The sequence below is a fragment of the Gopherus evgoodei genome, chromosome 9 (genome assembly GCF_007399415.2).
Source record: "Gopherus evgoodei ecotype Sinaloan lineage chromosome 9, rGopEvg1_v1.p, whole genome shotgun sequence".
NCBI lineage: Eukaryota > Metazoa > Chordata > Testudines > Testudinidae > Gopherus > Gopherus evgoodei.
Genome location: NC_044330.1, coordinates 87,514,381 through 87,541,072, shown reverse-complemented (window position 1 = coordinate 87,541,072; position 26,692 = coordinate 87,514,381). Strand labels below are relative to the sequence as shown.

At 40.5% G+C, this 26,692-nt stretch overlaps 2 protein-coding genes and 1 long non-coding RNA gene across 5 annotated transcripts in view; all 3 read right to left on the bottom strand.

Moving 5' to 3' along the window:
• The window catches only part of LOC115657053 (pre-mRNA 3'-end-processing factor FIP1-like), a 32,226-nt gene extending 20,705 nt beyond the window's left edge, over positions 1–11,521 (bottom strand). For 2 of the 3 annotated variants that reach the window (XM_030574264.1, XM_030574263.1), the window contains exons 1-7: positions 11,439–11,521; positions 9,552–9,591; positions 6,489–6,573; positions 5,682–5,791; positions 4,438–4,496; positions 3,083–3,193; positions 404–534 (exon numbers count right to left, since the gene is read on the bottom strand). In XM_030574264.1, the coding sequence (XP_030430124.1) occupies positions 404–534; positions 3,083–3,193; positions 4,438–4,496; positions 5,682–5,791; positions 6,489–6,573; positions 9,552–9,591; positions 11,439–11,520 (618 nt within the window). In that variant the 5' untranslated portion in view covers position 11,521. Of the gene's footprint in view, positions 1–403; positions 535–3,082; positions 3,194–4,437; positions 4,497–5,681; positions 5,792–6,488; positions 6,574–8,270; positions 8,297–9,551; positions 9,592–11,438 lie in introns of those variants that run through there. The other variant, XM_030574265.1, reaches the window with a different exon arrangement.
• Positions 11,522–12,094: 573 nt separating this feature from the next.
• Positions 12,095–22,789, bottom strand: LOC115657489. The gene is made up of 3 exons (XR_004001982.1): positions 22,293–22,789; positions 21,598–21,600; positions 12,095–12,204 (listed from the first exon to the last, which is right to left on the bottom strand). It is a non-coding gene; the product is annotated as an uncharacterized LOC115657489 (long non-coding RNA).
• Positions 22,790–22,843: 54 nt separating this feature from the next.
• Positions 22,844–26,692, bottom strand: part of CHIC1 (cysteine rich hydrophobic domain 1) — a 37,701-nt gene continuing 33,852 nt past the window's right edge. The window contains exon 6 of the mRNA XM_030575416.1: positions 22,844–26,688. Within this exon, the coding sequence (XP_030431276.1) occupies positions 26,638–26,688 (51 nt within the window). The 3' untranslated portion in view covers positions 22,844–26,637. The remainder of the gene's footprint in view (positions 26,689–26,692) is intronic.

Below are 26,692 nucleotides of genomic sequence, written 5' to 3'. Positions count from 1 at the left end.
ACTAAATTCACACACACAGGATCCACCAACCTGAGGGCTTTGGCAGTGTTACCAGCCCAGCTCCACAGCCAGACAATCTCGAGGGTACAGCCTTCTCTGGGAATACACCTAAGTCTCACCATCCCAGGGGATTTTTATTTGCCATCATGTCAACAATCTCCATGTTTGCTGGAGTGCGTCATTCAACCAGGCAAGAGAACAATTTATTAGCCGGGGGAAGAGTTAAAATTGTCACCTCCACTAAAAAAATGTCCAGGTCCATCATTCTTGACAGCTTGCCTTTCAGTTAACATTCCAGGATCACATTGCTAAACCAGCTTCCATTTTTAGACTTGCACTTATGTGCCCACAAAATGAGCAGGCTTTTGTGCTGCACCCACACACTGGCTAGCAGGTTACTTACTGTGATCTTATTCTCACTGCTGATAGGTGGAGAGGGATCCAGTCCAAGCTGAAGCCGTCGCTGTTTCTCACAATAAGCTTTCCATGTGTCTTCATTGAATCCATAATTAAAGTAATCAGAAAGGTCAGCACCTGAAAATTAAGCCACAAATCAACAGAGCAACTCGGAGAACACGTGCACTCTCAAATCGCTCCTGAAATGCTTACATGGAGAATTTAAAATTTCCAATAGAGAATTGGACATGGGGTTGTTCTTCACTTTCTGTTCTGAACTTTGTATAGTGTTGGTGTGAGAGTTTCAAAACTGTTGCATTCCTCGTAAGAGGTGGGTACATCTTAGTAGGGGCCAAAATATGAAGTGCTCTGGGACCCTGTGGATGCAAAGTTCACCACAAATTCAGGATATTGTAAGAGAGACAGTAACTTATGTGAATTCACAGACAGTTCTTCACTGATTTAGTTTTTCATAGTGGTATCCTGTATTAGTCCTTTCATAATTTTATGGAGGAGTTTAATGCTGATGAAAACTGTCAGTGGCACAGATTTTTTCCATCTTTGCTCTGCCAATGCTTTTCTATTCCGAGCTGGACTGCCCTTTGCTGTTCTGATTAGAGGTTCTCTACACCAGGGCCTGCCCACTGTGCTAAACTGCAGCCTTTATAACATGGCTTAAACCGCACAGACTTATTGTTCAGTTGTGATCTCAACCAGGATTTGAACTGAGATCTCTCAATTTGTATTAACCCGCTATGACATTGGTGATAATTTTAGGGCTTATTAAGGAGAGACTATTTTGCTGACTAATCTTATTGTCTAGGACATAGCCCAGAAGGCTGCTAAGGAAGAGGCTACTGAAGTAGCACAAAGAAGATGGGCTGAGCTTGTGCTTTAAATTTTACCTCAATCCATACTTCAAAATCATTATTTTATGACTATGTAGATCATTCCTGGTCCAGAGATGGGTCAGCAGGACAATAATGATCCCCACGCTCGTATCTCTGGATTTTACTGGTATCACTGCTCTAATTCTGTTCTTTCCTAACTTCTTCTCTTCCTAGTCTCTCTTTCACTTCATAGTCAAATCCCCTGCAGAAGAAAAGGATAAATTTTCTATTTACATCTACACAACATCCCTTCATCACAAAGTGCCTACTGATCAATACTTTAAAAAAAGTAACACAGTGATTTGAATTTTCCACTGTGTCTCCTACTGTCCTTCATCTCAGGTGGGTGAGATGTATCAAACATCTCATGCACCGCCTTCCAAAAACACTACTTACACAGCACAACCATATTTTTGAAGGGCAAATAAAATATTAGCTCCCGGCCATATATGAAGGAGCAAGTGAATAGATTTATGCCAAGACTGATAGATTTTCATGCCAATTTTGCACGGCTGCTGTAATAAGTGTTTGGATCTCTCTGGACTTTAGTTATTTTGTATGAAACACGGCTGAAAAATGGAAAGACTTCACTTCAAGTATTTTATAGTTTGTACATAAGAGTCACTTTGATGTAGAGTATCAGAGGGTAGCCGTGTTAGTCTGGAAGTGTTACTGTTAGTTTGTTAGTGTTAGTGTTAGTTTTTTATGCTCCAAAACGTCTGTTAGTCTATAAGGTGCCACAGGATTTTTTGCTGCTTTTACTTTGATGTAGAAAACTCCCCAGTACAAAACCAATAGAAATGGAAGATAAAAGAAACTTCCTATATTTTAATCTTAGCATGTTACATAGCAATTTTTATCTATAGATCTCAGCGTTCTACAAAGGTGAGTATCATTATCCACATAATACAGAGACACAAGCTGAGGCATGGAGAGTTAACTTGCCCAGGGTCACACAGTTAGCCAGTGGCAGACCCTGGAGCAGAACCCATCTTCTGACTCAGATACTCTTGCCCTGTTGCACACTGGCAGGAAACAACCAATATTTCCTTCCAATGTGTAAATCAAGTTATTTTCCTTACTGGGTTGTTTGGTGGCTTTTTTGATACATTAACTCACATTAGAGATGTTCCTGTCAAGAACTGAGTGTGATTGCTTTCCTTAATGATATACATTGATTATGCCCCAACTCCCACTGACAACAATGGGAATTATGTGATTGAATGCTAACTTGCTAAGAACAAACTGTCTATCCCCATGCTCCTTCATGAACCTGGTACTTCCCAGCTCAAGCGCTGACATTCCAAAGGAGCACCAGTGACAAGGCTGCACAAAGGGTGTCCTTGAGTTTAGCCATGATGGGCTAAAGCATGCCAATGGCTGTGCATCAAGAGACCACCTCTCACCTACAGCCAAATCCTGATCCCACTGAAGTTAACAAAAAGTCCAACTGACTTCAGGATTTGTCCAAATGCTATTATACTGCTACCAGAGTCTCATGTCTTAAGAAACAGAGGTTAATATAAAGACCAGCTACTTTTCTTTAGGAAAGTAAGAAACAGAATACAAGTCTAGCCCAATTTCTTCTGATCACTGCTGAAATTGGCACATGGCTCAGTAACTCTAGTTAGCATCACTAATTGCTCAGAAGAGGAGTCAGAGGTTGAGCAGTAAGGGTTGTTGGATTTCTCCCTCCATCCCCCAGGGCAGCAACACTTTGACAGAAATTATGCATGAAAAACAAAATAAAACAGAACTGCAGAAAATATTTACCACAAGAAACTTTGAGGCCCCACCTGGTTTCCTCCACGGTTTGTCTTCAAACGAATCTAAATCCACTTCTATTACAGGCAATCCATTTATATTCCCTGTGGCATCTAGATCAATACCTTTGGGCTGCAACTTGGCTTTAAAGAGAGAGAAATTGTTACTGCTTTTAATGTAATGTTTCTAATCCACCAATTTGATGAGCGAATTATTCAGTTTAAAATAGCTATTATCTGCTATGAATTTAACATCAGCTCTGCATTTGCCATTTTCCAAACGTAACCAGATCTAACTTTGTAGTAAAAAAACCACTTCCAGTGACTTGTGAATAGATGGCCATGGTGTTATAGCTACTAAACCTGGAGAGCTGGGAGACAAAGAAAAAAAGACCCCCAAAATACCAGCACTGTAGATGAACCAAATAAGCCATTTAGGCAACTATGAGATTTAGCTCAGAAGAAAATATTAACTTTTCTCAAGATCATTCAGTGCAATCCCCCTCCCCCTAAAACCGACGCAGACAGGTCTACTCTTAATGTTAGCTTCGGGCTTGATTTTACAACAGGCCAACAATCCACTGGAGCCAATAGGAGTCCCCGGTGCTCAGCACTTTGCAAGAAGAAAAGGACTCTGGAGGCAACTACATCTCCTCAATTCTCCTCAGCCAGAGGGAAGATAATCACCACAAAGGGACTGGGAAAAGGGAAAAACAGGGATTGCAAAAAGACAGTTTCCCATACAGAAAGGAAAAGAAGGGTATAAGGGGAGAGGACATATTGAAGAGATATTTTAAACCCAACATATGATGTAAAATATAAAACTGGCAGAGGTACTGAAGGCTGATTCCAGCCAACTGATTAGTTAATGGTCAAGGGCCAGAGTCTTCTGCCCTTACTCCTGGTGATTAACATCTTACACTGCAAGTAGCCCCACTGATCTCAGTAAGCCTACTTATGCAGTGAGGCAACACTCAGTGCAAGCAAGGATAGTAGAATCCAGCCCCAAGCATTAATTCTCTAGTAATATCCTGTCCTGAACAGATGCTGTGTTACACAGGGATTGTCTTTTTTTCCATTTTCAGTTTAAAACAGCAATTACAACCTGGCTGCCTGGCATTTCTAGGTGATCAATTACCAGCTGGCTGTTCCTCGAACACATGTTGGGCCATCAATTCTCCCCAGCCAGCCACTAATCTTTAAGAAACTCACTGCACAGAGCCCATACTTGCTTTAAAGAAGATTCTCTTTTTTGAGGGTTGAGACAGTAAGCAATATTTTTAGCTGGCCCAGCCATTCATGCCAGGGACTTCAGCAAAAAGCCTGTGCAAGAAGTTTGAAATACCCCAAAATACAGATGGTAAAATAAATATTATGATTATTAATACCTGAAGAGGATGTTCCATAGCCTCTACCTGTTTTTAAGTTTAGATTCATAGGAGTCCCCCTAGATAGAAAAGAATGAGAAGAGATTTGCATCAGTATTTCAATATATGGGTTGAATTTTTTGTTGTACATTCTAGCCTCAATATACCCCAGCAGACTGGAAGAACATAAAGTGTTGTCCCAACCAACAATGACCTTTGCTTTATCTGAAGCATCTTTGTGATTTATATTACTTAAGACTCCATTACTTTAAAAATTAGGATTACACTTTTCATGTAAAGCTATTGATGGTGAAGAGAGCAGCATACTGAAATGGATATCCAGCAGTGTACATTTAGATAAGCAGCAACACACGAGATTGTCTGGACTCAGAAGCAGAGCCTGATGATTTCCCCAATGTTTGTAGGTACCATCCTGCCAGAGACCATACTTGTGAGTAAGAATTAGGATGGAGCTGGGCAATGGGGGAAAGAATTGTAGCAGCAAGTCTGTACAGAATATGAGAAAAGAAGGGAGCACTCTGTTTCACAATGAAAAAACACAGAATCCAAAAAAGGATGTTTGAAAAATTCTAATGAATCAGCGATTGCATGAATGGGGCATCACTCTTTAGAATGATCCATTAGACCCCAAACCCTTCCTGCAAAAGCAGAGGGGAGTTATCCTTGCAACGAATGATTAGAATATGCTGCAATGAACAGGTAAAAGGTTTCCTTAAGATGATGGTTGACAGCAGCAACCAGAAATGCTGCCCCCTTATTTCCATCTAATACAGAAGAGTAAATGTTATTCAGACTCAGATTCTTAACCATCTCAGTGATAGGTGGCTGGTTTGCAAATCTGGTCTCACCATACCTCAGCTGTGAAGAATTGGACAGCTGAAACAATTAATGAATTCAGGTCTTCCTTTTAATTCATCTGCTGTTTAGTTTGATTCTTCATTTAAATTCAACAAAACCTCAAGAATTAAAGTAACTTTAAGAACTTGCACTACTTCCCACCTTCTATTTCACTTAGTCAAGTGCGCCACCAATATTAATTATTCAACATGACGGCAGTTGACATCTGGAGTATTAGCCTCATTTTACAGATGGGTCACCCAGTAAGCCAATGCCAGAAACAGGCATTAGCCATTAAACTCACTGCCTCTTAAAATGGTAAAATCAACTGCTTTTTCCCCCCTGAATCACAATAAGAAAGTTGGTTATTAAAACAAGCAGCAGGCACTGTAACCAGAAATACATACATGTACGATGGCGCTCCTGTTTTAATGTTGCCAATGGTAACTTTCACATCATCATCATCATCACTGTCGCTATCACTGTCTTCCTCCTCATCTTCACCACTCGGGGGGGCCTAACAGTAAAACAGACACATGGGGACTCATTGACACTTACACTCAAGAAATTCACCTGGATGAGAACGCAAGTCTTAAAAGCTCAAAAAAGTAGTACAGGTTAGGAAGAATGATTCTGTTACAAAGACTTCCCTTTCCACTTGGTTAATAATCAAGAATTTTATTTAATTTATTTTTTTATAAACAAAAATTTTTTCACCTTTCATCCAAAGGATGTCCGAACTATTTTCAAACTAACTCCCACCACAGCCCTGTGGAGTTGCCTAGGAGTGTTACTACACCAGTTTTGCACATTAGGCTCTGATTCTGGCAAGTGCTTAAGCATACATTTAACACCCACCAATTTCAGTGGGATGCTATCCTGAATCAGGGCCAGAGAAATTAAGGTACAGAGGAGTTGAGAGGCTCAAAATGAGTAATCTCAGAAGGCAATGGCTGAGTCAGAAGTAGACCTTGGCAATCCCAACACCTAATACTCTGACCACAGGCGTTTTATGTAGAAAAACTACATGCTGTAATTAGCACCCAGAATTGCTAATTAATAATTTGTTATGGTATAGGTGTAATAAGCTATATTTAAGATGACAAGTAGTAGTCCCTTTTTATCTGAGCCTTGTTATACACTAATATTTACAAGTAGTGAACATGCACTGTACCGCAATAGCCACATCCAACAGTTATAGCTGTAACACATACATGTTGTGACATCTCTCGGTCTTCACTGGTGACAGGCTGGCTCTCCTGAGGAGCATCTTGCAAAGGATGAGAAGATTCTGCATGTCTACCAAATATAACAGATCAAAATAAATACATGTGACCCATGGAGCGACCTATTCATGTTTCTAAAGTGCCCATCAGTACAGAATCAAGATAACATTCTGATCATAGTTTTATCAAGAGACATATTTGATTCTGGTGACTGGTAATAGAGTAGTTAGCTCAAATTCAATCTCAGTAGGTTTTGCTTTTATTGGTGAAAGGCAATTTAGAGTTCCTGAAGGATGCCAGATGGGCGGCCTTGCACACCAAACACTTATTTATCCACAGATCAGCTAAGGTACTTGCAGCAGCTCTGAAAGATTCCCAGTTTGCCTCAACCCCACTACTTCTAAGGGTACGAATGCGGTTCAGTCTCCATAGTCCATTCAATCCTTGGCCTTTCCCTGAGACTGCCAACAAGACTGCCAATTATATAGGCATTTTTAAGTGAAGAGGACACCTGCCCAGTAGGAATCAGATTAAGATCAATTGATTCCCTTTTTACAAGCCACCAAACATCAACAACATTCAGTTATTCAGGACTTGGGCTGAATTTTAACCAGTCACATGGAAATTAAAGGACAGGTAATTAACAATCCCATAGACCATCCCATTTCCTTATTCATTGCAAATTAATCCTAATATACACTATTGACCTTTCAGATTTATTCTGTTAACTAAAGATTGTGGAGCAAACGTTAGTATTGTTTATTGCATTTTCCAAGCAAGCCAGTGTCAACAAAAATCATAAGTACCTTATGTGTTATGGAACTAAAAATCAGAAGGCGGCATATTTAGCCATGGAACTGGAAGAGTTATTTTGAAATTCTAATAGAATCCTTTTTTTAAAGTTAAATTAACTGAGGACTTAAGGGCCCAAACATGACAACACTTACATCTGAGCAAAGGTTATTACTGGGGGTACTCCCACTGAAGTCAATGAAGATACTCATGGGGATAAGCACCATGCCTGTTAGTGAGTGTTTGCTCCCTTTGGGGTTAGATCCTGCAAACACATGACACACAGAGGCCACACACTAAACAGATTAAAGCCATTTTAGAGGCTGCACAAAAGGAGACACCTTCTAAACTAGGAAGCCAAAGATCACACTGACATAATGGAGCCCAGTAATACAAAATCTTGGAAGTGGTTACCAAGAATCAAATAAAATAAAAGTCAACCCACTGCAATTTTGTAAACCAATGGAGCTCTCTTATTAATAGGCTAGGAAGACAAGATTATGGAGAGACGGACAGACCTAGGCAAGCAGGCTAAATTAATTCTTTATCAACTGCACAGTCATGTTGGAGGAAAGGTAGTGGAAAATTTCACAAAGAAAAAATTGCAGTAATTAAGCCAAGAACAAACAAAAAGTACAGACAAAGATTTCAGCAGCCGTCCTAGTAAGCATAGGTACCACTATGGTCAAATTCCTGAGTGGTAGCAAAAGCACTTTAGTTACTGAATTAGCATAACAGGCTTCAAAAAGAAGATCACTCCATAACAACTCCAAGGTCACAGGCATCAAGTCATTGTGCAAAAGATAAAGAGAAGTACCACGGGAGGAAACTGCCACAGATAGCTCCCCAAAATCTTTGGCATTCTTTTCACCAAATCAAAAGCGATTAAGAGCATTGATCTTAAACCACAGAATTGTCTCAGAATCCAAGACTGATCAATCAGCCAGCACCGAATTAAAGAAAAGCAACAAATGTTACCTTCAGCTTCAAATCACAGGAAGTATCTGTGGATGCGTATTACAATTTGTGAATTGAAAGTTCAAGTACACATATATAAAAGTAACAGCCACTTTCCTACAGTTTTAAGAAGAGTGAACAAACAATCACTTTGACAGGATTAGTGTCATCACTTTTATGTTGGTAATATTCCTGGGCATTTTATTTCCACCCCCTGAATCCCAACATAACCCTTTGTGCAGTAATAAAACAGCCCCTTTTACAGCTCTGCTATAATTTCACAAAATCCTCTGCATCAAGGAACGTCAAGAGATACTGAAGACATGTAATTTGGTGTACACTGTCTTCTCACGGATAGTCAACATATTCAGAGAGATCATCATACTGGCATTTCAATGGTTAACAAAGAGTTTAGCAAATAATCATCTTGTTGGCACATCTCACAACCCATACAAAGTTTATATGTGGGACAAAGACTCAAAATGAGGACTATAAGGAAAATAGCAGCAGGAAGCAAAATAATATAATAATACTTTGCAGTCAAGGTTTTAAAGTGATTTGCAAACATTAATAAATTGAAGGATGTAGCTCCTTTATCTTATGGAGAATTTCTGATAATCTCATGTAAATCATAAAGAGACAAGAACACTATTTATGTAGGTTAGCAGTACATTTATGTCTAAAATCAGAGACTGTCCTTGTCACGAGGAATAGTTGATATTACGTTTGCTAAGTAATCGTGCAGTAAGACAGTCCACAGGTTGCTTGCGTGTGTTCATATTGGCTGAATTAGGATGCTTGCTCCAAAAAGGAGAATATTCGTAATGGTCCCAAAGTGCAGCAAACACTGGGCTCAATTTGCTGCGTTTCTCAACACCCTGAACTCCAGTTTATGGCACCTGTTCAACAATCCTGAAATTCCTATCATACGTACATATACAAAAAATATTCAAATGCAGAGACCTCTGGAGTGGAGGGAGGCACAGCTGGTGCATACCACACTGCACAAGTATGGGGAGGGCGGGAATTTTGGTCAAGGATACTGCGAGAATCCTCTAATCTTATTAAGAATCCAGTGTAACTTTTCATATCACCACTGAACTTGTTTTTAAGGTCTCATCCAAAAGATGTCCAAACAGTACAACATACATACAACTCAATTTGTTGTGATGCAAGGGGATTAGTTGACTCTGTCAAGATCTGAAACTAGGCTCAAAGTATCTAGGAATTACAAGCCTGATGCTCAGACAACGTTCTCCCCTCCAGCAGATACAGTTATGAGTGACTAGTTTACAGACTTACCTAGCAATTGGTCCATCTTCTTGCTTACCAGTGGTGTCATCTGCAAATATGATAAAAATAACGTATTAAATCAAAACCCAAAGTGATCAGAACTTATAACACAGTCTGGGCCTTCTGGGGAAAAAAAACTATCATATACACACACACATTATAAGTAATGATTATTTCCAAGCAAAGCTCAATATGAAATAAAGCAATGAAAAAGTAAGATTACACATCCTTGACAACTGACAGAATTAAAAAAGGCCTTTGAATGCCAGACCCCAGATTATGCAACAGAATGAATAAAGGCACCTATCAAGCCAGGTATGGATCTTGGCTCCAAGAGTCTTCACACATTTTTTTCTGTGGGAGAAAGAGACCAGGCTAGGTGGGAACACGACCTCAAGTCAAGAAGTTTGCAAAAGCAAAAATCAAGAGACCAGAAAATATACTGACCTTAATTGACCAAAAAAAATGTAAGGTCTCACAATGGTAGGAAACGCATGAAGTGATGGAGCATTGAAAAAGATGCCTGGTAACTGTTCCAAGAATGCTCTGCCAGCAAACCCAGGCTCTGACCCTTCACTTGGATACATAGGGAGCCCCAAGTGGCACAGGGGTCCACTGGCATCAATCCAGGGGCCCAAATATGACAGATTTTAAAAGTTATTATGCACGCCAATGTCTTGCTATTAGAGTTTCATTCTGCCCCACTTAATTCATTATCTTATCACTGTTAAAAAGTGATCATATACAAGCCAAAAAATCCTATACTGTATTAAACAGCATCAAAGACTGTGACAGAAGAAAAAGATTCTGATGGAAGGTCAACTCCAACTCCAACTCCAGCTCACCCAGCTGAGGTAGTGGATTCAGACTTACTATTATCGATATAGTGCCATAAGCATGTGTGACCCTTTGCAAACAACTGAAAGTAACAAGTTTCTACCCTGAAGGAGTTTACAAGCTGAAACAAACATAAGCCAGTAAAGGATGACAGTAGTATCACACACAATGGCTAGGACAACAAAGTAAGGAAAATTAGTAGGGTATATGTGTGTACATACACACAAACTTCAGCAAAGGGAAGGAGAAAAATCTACCGAAACCCCATGGAGTCTACAGAAAAAAAAACTAACTGATAGATTAGACAGGTTAAATAAGTAAGAGTCTTTCATTTGATTGTGGTCTATCAGCAGTGCCACAACCCTATTCCCACGATCCCTATTCCACTCCCGACATAAAATCTTGCAATGGTCAGTGGAATCTAATACAAGACCATCACATAGGCATGTACTGGATATGGAGAGGCTCCTTGATTAACCTACACATCCATTAGTCAACTCCATCACCTCCCCAGGAGGAGAAGGGAATGTGGCTGCTCAGAAGCTCAGGGGAAGGCAGACCATAATCTGGAGAGCGCCTGTGCTCTATCCTAGTTTACTTTGCCTTCTGACTAGTGAGGGCTTTCCTAGGATATGCCTACACAGCGTTACAAACCTGGGTCTATGCACTCTGTTTCCAAGCCTGCGCTTGTACATCCACACAGTATCGTTAAGCCTGGCTTTACACTAGCTAGACCCCAGTCTCACAGCTGCGCTAACATGTCCACACTGCACTATACAGACTCGGGTCTGCGGCTTGAGCTGCGTCCGCACTGCCGAACGACCCCAGTCACCGCGGGGCTGGGACCCGCCCCCCGGCAGGGTCATGAGCGCTTGCTGGCCCCACTCAGGCTGGTTACTGTGGGCGGGCTGGGCCCAGAGCCGAGCCGGAGCCTGGGTGAGGTGCAGTGCGGACAGACCCCGCACCCTGCCCGCCGGCCGAGGGGTGCTTGGGCGCTTCTCGCCCAGCGCATCCCCCGCGGCGACTCGGCGCAGGCACGGCCGCCGCCCGGTTACCTACCCCCGTACAACCAGTGCTCCTCGTCCTCCTCCGCCTCCAGCGGCGCCGCGCCCGAGGCGGGGGGCTCCAGCTCGGTGGCCATGGCCGCCGCGCCCTGGCCCGGGGGATGCGCCGGCACCGGCCGGGCGGGAGGAGGGCAGGCGGCCTTCGCCGCCACAGGGCCGCGCCGCGCTCGGAGGGGACGCGCGGGCCCGGCGCGCCTCACGCAGGGGGCCAGGCCGCGCCGCCCCCCATGGCCCCGGTGCGTTCGGCGCAGTCCCAGCCCCGCCGCCTGCACGCGCCGCTAACGGGCCGCCATCGCTCTTTCTCTGGAGGAGGAGGAGGAAAAACCCGCGTGCGAGCCGGATCCGCCGGGTCCTAGCGCCGCCCAGCCCCGCCGCGGGATCAACAAAAGGCGTTCTGCATCCCAAACCAGCGGAGTTCTGTCTGCTACTGCGCATGAGCAAATGGCGGCCAGCGTTCCTACTGAGCATGCGCGGAGATTAAGCACCTGTGCAGTGGGAAAAGTGAAGCCACAGTGAAGCGCCTGTGCACTCAATTTTTGTGCCGCCAATTTTCCATTGGCGCTTAGCTTTGCTCTGGGCATGCGCGGGGCGGGGCTTGGTCCCTTCCTCGAGCCTCAGGGCTGAGAGCGGTCGGGCCGGCAGGGAGGTTACAGCTCTGGCGCTTTGAGAGATCGGGAGCGCGTCCCTGTGGGCCCAACCCGCGCGCTGGGCGAGGACCGTCCCGGAGCTGCTGGCCAGCCAGTCCCCGGAGCGCAGCCTTGCTAAGGCCACGGGGCGCGCGCTGTGCAGCACGGGCTGGGGAAAGAGAATTCCCAGCTGGAATCACCCAAGCACATTGGGGGCGGGGGATAAATGGATCAGATACGGGGAGCTGATCGAAAAATCAAATAGAAATGAGGCAAAACTGGGGATAACGGAATGGGCAAGGACAGTGAACAACATTTAAAAGGCAGAGCAGAGCATCTGCGAAAGGCAAGGCAAGGCCAGGGCAAACAAAGCAATGTATACAGGGAAAATCGCTGGAGCTCACAAGCCATGATTGTTATTTATTAGTAGGATGTGTTGTGGTAGCATATCAGAGCCCTAATAATCAGGGGCGGCTCCAGGCACCAGCACTCCAAACGCGTGCCTGGGGCGGCAAGCTGCGGGGGCACTGCTGGTTGCCGCTAGGGCGGCAGGCAGGGTGCTTTCGGCAGCTTGCCTGTGGAGGGTCCACTGGTCTGGGGGCTTCGGCGGACCTCCCGCAGGCGTGCAGGACCAGTGGACCCTCCGTGCTTGGGGCCGCAGAATGTCTAATAATAGAGCAGAACCCCATCCTGCTAGGGGGGCACTGTATGCACAAAGAACAAAAAGACAGCCCCTGCCCCCAAAGAGCTTACAATTTAAGAGGCATTTGGCATCAATCGGCCCAAATTTGCCAATATTAATACACATGAGTATCTGGACACATGAATAGTTCCACTGACTTTCTTATGTAAGGGCTAGATCCTGCAAGAAGCTCCACACCAATGGATTTTTGTACCCATGTGGAGCCCTGAAATTGATCAAGCCTTCACAAGGATTCAAGGATCTGGTAGGGCATTTCCACTAGCGGGATCAGGGCCACACTGTGTAACTGCATTTAGGATTCATTGGTTCAGAAGTATCAATCAGTGTTGACCATTGTTTGAGAAATAACTATAAAAGCACAGTGAATTCTGGCCCCTATCTTGCAAACACTTACTCACATGCTTAACTTTAAGTCAGTAGCACTAATTGTGCTTAAAGTTAAGCATGTATATATATCTATATATATTTGTACGATTGGGGACTTTGGCTGTAAGCTATTTGAGACCGGAACTGTAATTTATTAAAAATTTGCAGTTTGGCCAACCCTGAGCATTAAAAAATCATGAGTCAGCCCTCTCCCCTCCCAAATCATGAAATTGGCTTAAAAATCATAAGATTAAAAATATTTTACTTATCTTCTGATTAACATAGGATACACTTGGGACACATATAGCTTGCCTCTGTAACAACAATGGCTAGAAACTTTGTTTTTCAAAAGCGAAAGCTAACATTCTTATGAAATAACATGACTCCAAGAACTGGGGCTTTAAAAAAAACACCAAATATCATGAGACCTTCAAATTGCAAGAGTTGGCAAGGCTGTATTTGCACAGCACCTAGCACAAAAGCACCTGTTTAATGCTTCTAGTTGCTACCATAATATAAAAAACAAATTAATAATAATTGCCCAAGAAATTGTTACTAGATGGAAGGAGTGCAATGCCTTGGACCATTTACCCCAGGAAGTGCCCTACAAAAATATCATTACTGCTGTTATAATATGAAAATTGATTTATATGAATATGTAGAATATATTTTATACCTACTTTGCCCTCGTCTCAATGATTATACAAGGTGCATAGCAACAGAGAATCAGGCCTCAAGTGTACAGGAACTTCAGACCATTTAAAAGGGGAGATTCCCAGCTTCTTAATGGTATAGCACTTGGGTCTAGTCCTGGAAGATCCCAAGATACAGATACTTTATCAGTTTCATATATAATTATAATACCTAACTCTTATGTAACATTTTCACCTGTAGATCTCTAAGTGCTTTACCACAGAAATAAATTATTATCCCCATTTTACAGATGGGGAAACTGAGGCATAGGGAGGCGAGTGACCTACCCAAGGTCACCCATCAGGCCAGTGGCAGAGCCATGAATAGAACCCAGCTCTCCTATGTGGATCCAATGCTCTCTCTACTATGCCACAGGTCACAGTTAGTGATTTCTAAACTAGTTAAAATTTTCTTCTTTTTCTGAGCTATTTGCATTGAGACTCATAGACTCAAAGGTCAGAAGGGACCATTATGATCAAATAGTCTGACCTCCTGCACAATGCAGACCACAGAATCTCACCCACCCACTCCTGTATCAAACCTGTGTCTGAGCTATTGAAGGCCTCAATAAAGACCTCAAGGTGCAGAGAACCTTCCAGCAAGTGACGCATGCCCCACGCTGCAGAAGATGGCGAAACCCCCCCAGGGCTTCTGCCAATCTGCCCTGGAGGAAAATTCCTTCCTGACCCCAAATATGGCTATCAGCTAAACCCTAAGCATGTGGGCAAGACTCACCAGCCAGCACCCAGGAAAGAATTCTCTATAATAACTCAGATCCCACCCCATCTAACATCCATCACAGGCCACTGGGCATATTTACTGCTAGTAGTCAAAGATGAATTAATTGCCAAAATTAGGCTATCCCATTATACCATCCCCTCCATAAACTTATCAAGCTTAGTCTTGAAGCCAGATATGTCTTTTGCCCCCACTACTCCCCTAGGAAGGTTGGTCCAGAACTTCACTCCTCTGATGGTTAGAAACCTTCATCTAATTTCAAGTCTAAACTTCCTGATAGCCTGTTTATACCCATTTGTTCTTGTGTCCACATTGGTACTGAGCTTAAATAATTCCTCTCCCTCCCTGGTATATATTCCTCTGATATATTTATAGAGAGCAATCATATCTCCCCTCAGCCTTCTTTTGGTTAGGCTAAATAAGCCAAGCTCTTTGAGTCTCCTTTCATATAACAGGTTTTCCATTCCTCGGACCTTATCTGAACCTGTTCCAGTTTGAATTCATCCTTCTTAAACATGGGAGACCAGAACTGCACACAGTATTCCAGATGAGGTCTCACTAGTGCCTTGTATAACAGTACTAACACCTCCTTATCTGTACTGGAAATACCTTGCCTGATGCATCCCAAGACTGCATTACGTTTTTTGACAGCCATATCACATTGGTGGCTCATAGTCATCCTGTGATCAACCAACACTCCAAGATCCTTTTCCTCCTCTGTTACTTCCAAATGATGCCTCCCCAGTTTATAACAATAGTTCTTGTTATTAATCCCTAAGTGCATGACCTTGCACTTTTCACTATTAAATTTCATCCTATTACTATTACTCCAGTTTACAAGGTCATCCAGATCTTCCTGTGTGATATCCCGGTCCTTCTCAATACCTCCCAGCCTTGTGTCATCCGCAAACTTTATTAGCACAATTCCCACTTTTTGTGCCAAGGTCAGTAATAAAAAGACTAAATAAGATTGGTCCCAAAACCAGTCCCTGAGGAACTCCACTAGTAACCTCCCTCAAGCCTGACAATTCACCTTTCAGTACGACCAGTTGTAGTCTCCCCTTTAACCAGTTCCTTATCCACCTTTCAATTTTCATATTGATCCCCATCTTTTCCAATTTAGCTAATAATTCCCTGTGTGGAGCTGTATCAAATGCCTTACTGAAATTGAGGTAAATTAGATCCACGGCATTTCCTTTGTCTAAAAAATCTGTTACCTTCTCCAGGAAGGAGATCAAATTGGTCTGGCATGATCTACCTTTTGTAAAACCATGTTGTATTTTGTCCCAATTACCATTGACCTCAATGTCCTTGACTACTTTTTCCTTCAAAATTTTTTTCCAAGATCTTGCATAATAAAGATGTCAGACTGAGAGGCCTGTAGTTGCCCGGATCATTTTTTTTCCCCTTTCTTAAAGATAGGAACTATGTTAGCAATTTTCCAGTCTGAGTTTACAGATTCATTAAAAATTCTTGCTAATAGACTTGCAATTTCATGTACCTGTTCCTTTAATATTCTTGGATGAAGATTATCTGGGCCCCCTGATTTCATCCCATTAAGATCATGGTATTAAGACAGTTTGGGTTCCCTAACAGAAATTTCTAGTGAACACTTTCTGGTAGTTCAAGTTAGCCAACTAGATATTGGAATGGAGGGGCTATTGGACTTCTGGTTTTTGTGACTACTGGTTCTCCAAAAGAAACTCTTCAAACTGTTAAAAAATTTTAATGAGCCATCCAGAATTTCCAATAGGGTTTTACAAGTGGATGGATGCAAAAAGCAATACCGCAACACGTTTCTATATGACTCTTTAAACATTTTGTTAATAGTTCTTCTGTCAAGTAGGTGGCACATGCAGGACACATGGTGTGGCAATGTGTTATGCAGGATTTATAGGCATTTGCTTGGGATGACCTGCATAATTCATTTCTGGCTTTGCAACTCATGAGTAATTTCATCTCAGCTGGCAGATTCAAGACCTGTGTGTAGCTTCCCATCCTCTTCCTTCTGGGAATTACACAAATCATCTGGTATTTCCCAGTCCTTTGGAGTAACTGTCATTTCAGGAGACTCAGCTGCATAGTGCCTATTTTGTTGTAGGCAGTGTGCTGCCACCTATCTCCTCTCTTACAGATTCTTTGGTTTGGGTCATGCTGTATGGAAGCTTAGAACAATACTACTGTCATATGACAGGCTCAAATAATCACAGAATGAATCACTTTCTTATGATTATTTGTATTTCTGTAGCACCAAGGGGCCAGACTTGAGGACCAGGACCCTGTTGTGCTAGATGCTGTACAAACAGAAGAAAAAGATGGTTCTAATAGTGTACAAGTGTCTTAATTAGAATAAAAAACCCAGTATTACCTCTAAAGCTCCTCTCACTCTTTCTGCCTGGGGTTTCCTTCTACAGATTAAAAGAAACACTGCACATTCTCTGTCTGAATGGAAAACAGTCAGTAGTGACAGACAAGTCACACAGAAAGACACCTACACTTAAAGCCTTGAGAGCAGATCTCTATGGGGGATCCTATACCAGGGATTACTGAGTCTAGATTATCTTCATCCAGTCTTCTGTGGAAAACTCCTGTTCCCACAACCAGAAAGTGACTGACAGTTGTAGTCATCTGTGTCTCTTGTGGCCTGTCAGAATATTTCACAAGTGACAAACAATAATTTCAAGTCATTGCTTGGGCCTTATGAAGTGACACTTGTGTGATCTGTCTAAATATAAAAGTAAGCCCCATCAGGAGTAAAGTGATGTTTTCAAGCAGTTTAATATAACCACATTTTCCAGGGTGAAGCAGTGATAGAGCACAGATCTGTTAGTGTATTAGCTTTGTAATGTCTTTTCAGTTTATGTCTTGCTCTCCATAGTTTGTAACTCAAAATGTGCATGGCACTGAGAGACCCTGATTAATGACCTGGAGTTTCTCCAGCCATCCAATTGTTGTCATTATGGAACAAACTGGACCAAGCTGAATTTGTCCTTCGGGCACAAAACCATGATAGACATCAGGCATGTAGCAGATCCGTGTGGAACTAACCTGTAGGCTGCCATACAATGTTTAACCACATTGCACCCCAGTGGTTGCTTACAGAGATTCCTATTTAGTTGTTTGAACATCTATTTGTAAATCTCCTTTGGGATGTAGCTGAATGAAAGTTGCAATACAAGAGTAAGATTATCATTGTTACTGACACTGCCATCTAAGATCTCGTCAACACTGTACCAGACCTTATGTGTTTCAAATCATTCTATTCTCTCTATAATAGGCCTTAGCTGCAATTTAGACAGCGAGATTGCAGCCTCCTTTGAGCCAGAGCTCTTGTATCTAAGTCAACATGGTTCCAAAGCAAAAGTTCAGTCTCTAGTTCCTGAGGGGCTTGCCCAGTAAATGCTTCAGCCAACAGCTCCAGGACCCACTTCAGAAGTTCATAAATGAAATGATATTTTATGTGCAGCTTCACAAAAATCAAGAGAAAATCATAAAAGATCAGATGAATACTTCAGAAAGGATAACTAAGCTGGACTGGAGCTTACAGTACTGCACACTGAAAGGTTGGTATACATTTGCCAAAGTGATTAGTGATTTTGGATGCCCAGCTTTACAGACCTGGTAGAAGACTCATTTTCAGACAGTGCACCCACCCTCTGAAAATCAGATCCCTTTACAAGGCATCTCAATATGGGGACCCAAAAAATGGAGGCACCCAAAATCACTAGGCTCATTAGCAAATTTAGGCCATTTTCAATAGCATGGCAGAAAAGGCCTTTTTTTATTTCTTCTGTCTAAAGTTGTCTTTTTCTTTCAGTCACCTCACTGTGATCACATAGCCCAAGCTGTCCTCTCCAGTTATTACTCTTAAGAGTCAACAGATCCAGTCTCAATCTCTACTCAATTAGCATTAGGCATTACATCATCTTCTGTCAATACAGAACAATCAGTGGGTTTTCTTTATACATATCTTTTCATTTAAAAACAAACGCAGTTACAAATACTTCACATCTGGCCCAGGATAACTATCTTCCCATCACATTAGTATCTGTCCTTTACTGATTCTCAATTGACATTTTTGAGGCAGACGTGGGCATTTTACCTGAGCATGGGGCAGACAGTGCTGGAAGGATGCCAGATTCATTCAGGTAACAAGATGTGAAGTAGAGATTAGATGAGAGTTATCAAGTAACATTAAATATTAGACAAGTTGGCCTTACTCATCACATCCAGGTTATCCCTCTCTTGTGTGGCAATGACTGGACTTCAAGATGTAAGAGAGAAGATAAAAGTGTTGTCCGATACTGCTCTCAACTCTCCACCACCCTTTACAAAATACAGAAGATTGGATCCACCATCCACTTCCCCAATACATGCAAAAATTATGCTGCTCTAACTGTACTGATATATTTAAAGTGATATAACCTCTCCACCTAGTGTGCACACAGTTATAATGGTGCCAATATCAATATGGCTTATTCTTGGATACAAAGAAAACTATAAACCTAGCTATTCTGGCAAACCCCTCGAGGATGAATGCAGTTATATTGATACTGAAGTGCTCATACTGATATAACTTATGCTAATTCCTACAACAGCATAAGCTGTACTGGTATAAAGCACAGTTATACCGGTATAACTGTGTCTACACAATAGCTTTTACTGGTATAGTTATGACAGTTTAAAAAAAAACAACACCTCTGACTGACATAGCTGTGCCAAGGCCAATTTTTAAAATCAGGTTTAGGGGTTGTATTGATTTAACTATTTCAATAGGAAATCACACCCATAACAGAAAGAGTTAAACCAGCACAAAAACTGTATGTAGACAAGGCCTTGATATAAAATAACTATCACTGTGGAAGGCTGCTAACATATCACCTGACTTTTTCCTATTGATACATTATTTGTATTGCAGAAGCTCCTGGGCCATTGGTCCATGACTAGGTCTCCTATCATACACATACAAACACAAGAAAAACAAAATCCTACTCCAAAGGGCAGAGGGTTGCAATAAGTTTCCAGATTCAGAATCCTGTCTATACCCTCAGAGCCTGAGAAGGACTGGGACGATATTCAGTAAACGGCAATTGTTTTAGTAACAAGACTAAACAAGTCTGTGCGTGGGGGAGTGAGGTTCTTTTAAAAAACTAGAAATTAAGTGAGCGTTTGTGAAGAGTCCTGGATGCGTTATTGCTGGAAACTGAGCTCAGTTTCTCCACTCACGAGAGTGTTAGTGCAAGTTTCTTCACCTCCCTCAACTTGCCGTATCCTGATTTGGAGGAAGTCCCTCCACAGGTTTGTTTAGACATGAATAAAAGTTACATTTTGAAAACGTTTTAGCTCAAACGTTTTAACTGACCCATTTAAAACTCAAGTGTAGCCAGGGCAAGTTGTATTTGGACATGTCAGGTGAATGGCCTAGGCGGGCTCCCTCCTAACCTTACCAGCTAACATGTGCTAAACTAAGTACAACTTGTCCAGTCCACATTAGTTTTAGACTCTGTTTGTTATGATATGCTAACATCATAACCCCTGTGCTTCCTCCCCCACTCACCTTGAATCATATTCTAGACATCTTTTCAGCTAAGGCTAATAAAGATGTACGTGATGGTGGTTTTAACAACATAATCATAGTTCATGGAAAGTGGGACTGAGATGACCAGCTAATTTCACACAGGCCATTTAGTGGTGTTCAGATGGCAACAATTTCATTCTCCAGCACTAAATTCACCCAAAGTTTAAAAAAATTCTTTAAAACAAAAACTGCTTATCAATTCATATGCAACAGTCATTATTTTCATTTTACGGTGGAACACAGTTCAGACCTTCAACCAACGGGAGACATTACCTCATAGCTGGTAATAGCAACGTTATCAATAGAATGTTAGAAGTAAACCTGTTTTACAAAACTCCCTTTCACAAGAAATGGCCATCTCCCTGACTAACAGAAGGCTATTGTATTTTCCCCTCAATTTTATGTCCCTTAAGATTTGCATAACATTGTGGTTTACTTGGACTGGTGGAAGTCAGACGATATTTTAGGTGCATCAGTTCCTTTAAATGAATCATATTTTTCTTTGATTTTCTTTTAAATTTACTCTATTTTTAAACTCCTGTTGGACTTTCCAATGATGACTGAAGTGAGGTTTACATGGCATATTTAATATACAAGGTATTCAAAACAAGGTTAAATAGTTTGTCTATTGGCTGATTTCACTAACAGGCAGTTATATATTCAAAACCTGTTCCTACGCATCATCAGAGAAATAGAAAACTATAATTAAAGGACTGATGTTAGCATAATTCCTAGTGCAATTTCCCTCCATTTTCAAGTGTCGTAATATCTTTCTTGACAGCAATCTGACAAGTCTTGGGTTATTTTATAATTAAACAATTCAAATCCTTTTTCTTCAATAGTGTTCATAATAGCATATTGGATGCTAAAAATTGTATCTGTAGAACATGGATGTCACCACACTTGCTGGTGGTAGGCTTATTTCACTTGCCACTCCTCCCCTCTTTGGGCTCTTTCTAATGTAATTTATCATGAGTGGACTGTTTTGACCATTTTCACTTAGGAGTATAATTAGAGGATTTTTCCATTCATTCAATTTAAAATCTTTTCTACAGCACTTGTCCCTTTAGTATCTAAGCACTACATAAACAGTAACAGATTTACAGCAAGTTTACACTGCAATTTAGTGTAATTGTAGTGTGGATAGATATATCCAAGCTAGCTTTCTTCTAGCTAGTACAAGTAACAATAGCAGTGAAGATGCAGTGGCACAAACACCGGCATGAGCTAGCAACCTGAGTACGTACCCAGGGTCCCCAGTGGGCTTATACTTGGTTGCTAGTCTGTGCTGACATGTCTTTGTTATTCACTAGATTAAAGCTAGTGCAGCTAAATTAACCCTTGCTACAATTACACTTAAATTGCACTGTAAGCTTCACTACATTCCTGTAAGGTAAGGAAATATCCTCATTTTACAGATGAGAATGGAAGCACATACAGATTGATTTACCCACTCATAGAGGAAGTCTGTAACAAAGCGGAGACAAAACCCCAGATCTCTCGAGTCACAATCTACTGCTTTAATCACAAAATCAACCTTCCCATGGGAGGAAATGGAAGCATATATAGACTCATGCCAATTTCCCCCCCATTCCTTCTCCAAAGGTGCAACATAGTGGTGATCGATTGTCCTTCTAGGTGCTACTGTCCACTCCAGAGGCAGCTGCATTTTCAGTAGCTCTGTACATATAGTTTGTAAAGCAAGGGGGTACAACATGTAATACGAGTGACTAGACTCATTAGCTATTAAAAAACACAAAAATGCAAGTCAGAGTAAAATTGGCTAATGGAGATTTGGCCTAGCACCCAGAAGTGTTCTGTTTTAGAGGGATTTGAGTATTGGGTTGTAGCAATGACAGAAAACTGGTCAGTGAAGTGCACACATTGGAATGCTTTTTCATTTGCCTAATGTACTGAGAAAATGCAGAGCTCTAGAAAACGGTGCTCTATCTTTGAGCAATATATGTACATATACTAGTTACAGGGACCCATGCATTCCCCACTACACAGAATGCTGAAGGACTTATGTATAAAATCCCACTCTCATAAGAAAAGTTGGTATATCAACAACTATGGGATGGGAAATGGGGCTTTACAGCATTGTGCTGCATATACAGTCTTCTGTTCAACTGTTTTTGTCTTAACAGGCACACGTTCTTGTGCTCCAGTCAGGCTTCCCTTGAGGTGGACCTACAGCAGAATGAAAAGAACTTGCTTTTCTCAGTTCTGAGAAGTCCTCACCATTGAGCTCCGATCCAGCAGGCATTGCAGATGCCTTGGATCTGAAGATGGCATGGGCTAGTCCAAAACTGTGGTTCCCATTGCCCAGAGTGCTATCTCCACGGTGGCAAGTGGAAAACAGTTCTTGAAAAAAGTCAGTATCAACCAATTGGACAGATTCTATGGAAAAGTAGGAGCATGGCCCAGAATGATTCCAAGGCCTCCACTACCCTCAGTCCAGCAGAGCCTTCATAAATTGCTGACTCCTGGTACCTTGAGCAGGTAAACATGGTGGAGGCCTTGATGTAAAGAACTATCTGGCTGGGTCAGATAGACTAAAAAATTGACATATATGTAACAACAGAAGAGGCGCAAAAGGGTGTTTTCCATTTCTACACAAACTTTGCAATATTTGTTTTCATCTCTGGATTTAATTAAAATAAAAACATTTTGAAAAATGATTCAGATTAACCGAGTTTGACTTCCAGCTTCTTTAATGGCACAGGTCAATGCAGTAAATTGTAAAGACAAAGCTTGTTTAGGATTTTATTCAAAAAACTTCAAGGTATGAGGTCCTATTTAAAAAAGTGGCTATTTACTTGTAAACAGAATAAAAATGTTAAGGACTCAATTAAAAATCCTTTCATACAACTTAAACAAAAACAGATTTCTGATGAGTTACAAATAATATTACACTTTCATAAAAACACCAAAAACAAAACAACAAAAACAAAGATTGCAGAACAGGAATATCAGACAACCTTGTTTACTAAAATGGTCAGAACTATTTACATTGAATATTAACTGTTTGACATTTTTATTGCTCAAATGCTAATGTTTATAGATAAATGCAGTAAACTGATGTCAGGAGACACTAATACACGCATATTCATGTTTTTGCATACAGATTTCTGTACTTATCAAGATGAGCATGTGAACTTTATCAAGACTACACTAAATTTAGCAAAAATGTATTTTGTTTCTAGTCTCATACATAATCAAATCTAAACTTTCTACACATGTTCATATACATTTATATTTCTTTAGGCCAGCATGAAACTACTCTCAAAAGAGTCATTTTAAAGCTTTTAGATGAGAGTTTTCCTTCTCTGCCAATATTCTATAATACTGCGACATTTCCTAATACAGAAGTCTGGAAAAGAAAACAATGATCAAAGTATTCTGACAAAACTTAAACTAAACAATGTTTCCAGATGTGCTTTTCAGGAAATTTGTGGGAAATTACGTTTACAGATATTCACTTAAACTGGTTCCCTTTTCTCCCCCTTTGCACAGCATTTTCTCTTTCATTTGAACCAGTCAAGGCACTTTCCTTTCCATTTGCATTAAACTTTGTTACCGCTACTCTTCGTTGTATCGCTATGCGCCCTCTCTGATTCTCAATGACTCATCGTGGATTGGTTTTTACAAAATTCATATTTACTTATAGTTTTTAAGGTAATACAGATTTTAGAAGACTGAAAACTATCAGATGAATATTCATGTATTAAAGCAAATGGTAGTCAAAATAGAACCTGTCAGCAGAATGCAGCCTATAATCTAAAGCAAAACCTGTGGCTGCCTTTATCTTTAAATGAAAAAAATGATCTGTGTCATTTGCATGCTGGCATTTGTAACACAATCCAAAATTACCTCTTTATTCAGATCAAGTTTGTCGTAATCAGCTGTCTTGGCTCTTATGTTCCAGGACATTTGCTAGTATTGTCTCATAGCTGGGAAAAATTTAGGTGCTCACTTTTGAACTAAATATTAATGGGTGAAGATTAAACGATTTGTAATCTGACATTTCCCAAAAAAATACCCCAAAATCCCTATAGAATTTATGTTCTTAAATGTGTCATTTTCATACAGATACAAGTGCAAGTCTTCTAAATTAATAAGCCATTGAACATACTGTCTAACTGTGGAGAGCTGATGGTATTTTCTCTCAGCCTGGCACAGTGTTTCACAAAAATGTGTTATAAATCAGATGGAACAATTCTGACCTGCATATCCTAAGGTCAGACACAGACTTGGGTTTAAGGGGAAGGACTGCTAATAACTATGAGACTAAAGAGTATTCAATATTCACTACTACTCATGACATCAAACTCTCACTGGCTTTCTTGTCCCCTCAGCTGCAGAGGAACATTCTGAAAATATAGTCACTCAAATGAGGGAAGGAAATAAAGAGTGTGGTGTGGTTTCTGGGCTGTTGGTTAACAAAAATGAGACGGAATAATTATTAACAACCTCTAGCATAACAGTAAGAAGCTTCTATTACTTAAGATTTTAAGGTATTAAATATGCTTACAATTATTCTTTTATTAGCAACACTTTCTGCCCAGAATCCTGTTTTAACAGAAATGAATATAAAATTAAGCATGCTATTCCAATTCTGTTTTGCACTCTATTTTCTCTGAGTCTTTAAGCATTCCCTCTGCTTCCCACAGTTAGTGCCACATTATGATGAAATGTGTCTATGTATGCTTTTTGTAGTTCTGTAATAAAGTTTCAGTGAAGTTTATAGTCAGACATTATTGTAGATTTTTTTTTAAACTACTTACATTCTAGTGTTTTAAAATGCAGTTAGTTAGCTGACACTGATCTACTAACGTGAACTGAAACCTGTTTACTAAGCTGACAATCCATTTCAGCATTCAAATTTCTCAGCTTGAAGCATCATTCTTGGCAGCTGTGGTTGGAAATTACATCCCAAGTACAGGAGTTTCTTGTTCCTCAGCTGAGCAACAAAAAGGATGAAGAATTTGACTCAACAAGACTACATGCCCATGAAACAGTCTGCTAGAAGTCATGTCAACTGCAGCTACTTAAATTCAATGGTTTAACAAATGCTTTCTTCAAATCCAACCAGGGTTTGTACCATCCCTTTTCTGTATGGATTAATATTTCAGAGGAAAGTCTAAAATCAATCTGGAACTGGAAAACTTAGGCATCAAATAGCATCACAAAGAATCCAAATAACGGTAAAGCAATGCCTGGACACTAAGTTATGATAAAGCTCCTTGAGGCAAATATCAGCTCATCATGGCTCACATCAAACGACTGTTTTGTGGTTCTCTGTTATTCTGTTTGACAATATGTATGCTGCTCCTTTTTCATTCTGGAAAGGGTGCAGTTTTAGTTAACTACTTAATATGTAAAAAATAATATCAGGTACCACTGTGCTATAAAAATAATAAGTTTAATGTTTCTTCTGTATTGATTTACCTGTCCCAAGTAGTTGGCTTTAGTTATAACAATTTGGTCCAATTACTTTAAATTTGCTTCTTTGCTTTTTTTTTTTTAAATGTGTTTTTTTCCTGACTTCCATATATTTGTGTCTTAAAAATAGGCTTTTAGGATAGTCTGATAATATTAGTTGCAGTCTACTCCACAAATACAATTTTTCCAAAAGATGAGAATACTTAAGATTCCTTATTTCAGGTACTAACCAAGACACCTGAAAACTTTCTGAAGAAACACAGAAATGCTGTGCATTTTTCATCCATTTACTAACAAAGTGCATCTGAGCCCTACATCTGATAGTATGTACAAACTCATTATGGCTTTACCATAAAAATGGCATATGAATGGGTCCATAGAATCAGGATGCTAATAAATGTCATTAATAAATCTATGTAGAACTGTTGGCAATACAATCAGAGCTATATTACATTCTGTAAACCTTGACACACCACACTTTACATTATGCAATGAAGCACTATTTACAAATCCACAGTGGGTAAAATAATTAACCCTCTAATGTAAGTGATGATTTTGCAAAGTGCGGGACAAAACCAGTGCTGTTAATTGCAAGTCCTATGCAAGCAAGTTATAGTAAAATCATTGCTAACTACTGGAAGCTTACTTGGACGTTTCTATTGAGGATTTATAGAAATGAGATTTTAGAATGAAATACAATATGATACAGAGTTAGGATGTACATGTGGAAACAGTAAGTATGGAAATTAATAAGGCAGCATGCTCAGAACAAGTTTTAAGCAGTACTGATGTTAGATCCTTAGCGGCAACTATATCTGTTATTGTTAATGTTAAAAATTCAGAGTGCAACATAGAAGCCTCATTTAACATAAAAATTGTGCAAATTGTTTCTGTCTTAAACAAAAGAAAATAACATAGCAAGGAAGATATTCTACCAAATAACATTTTTAAGTCACAGCAAAGTAGACCATCTTCTTTTCAAAATCAGCTACAAGGCACTAAGAGTAGGAAATGGCAGGTAACATGAAAGACTGAATACTGCTCCTCAGTCAGGTCGAAATATGGGATATTTTGGTAAGAATTCTATTAGTATTACCTGT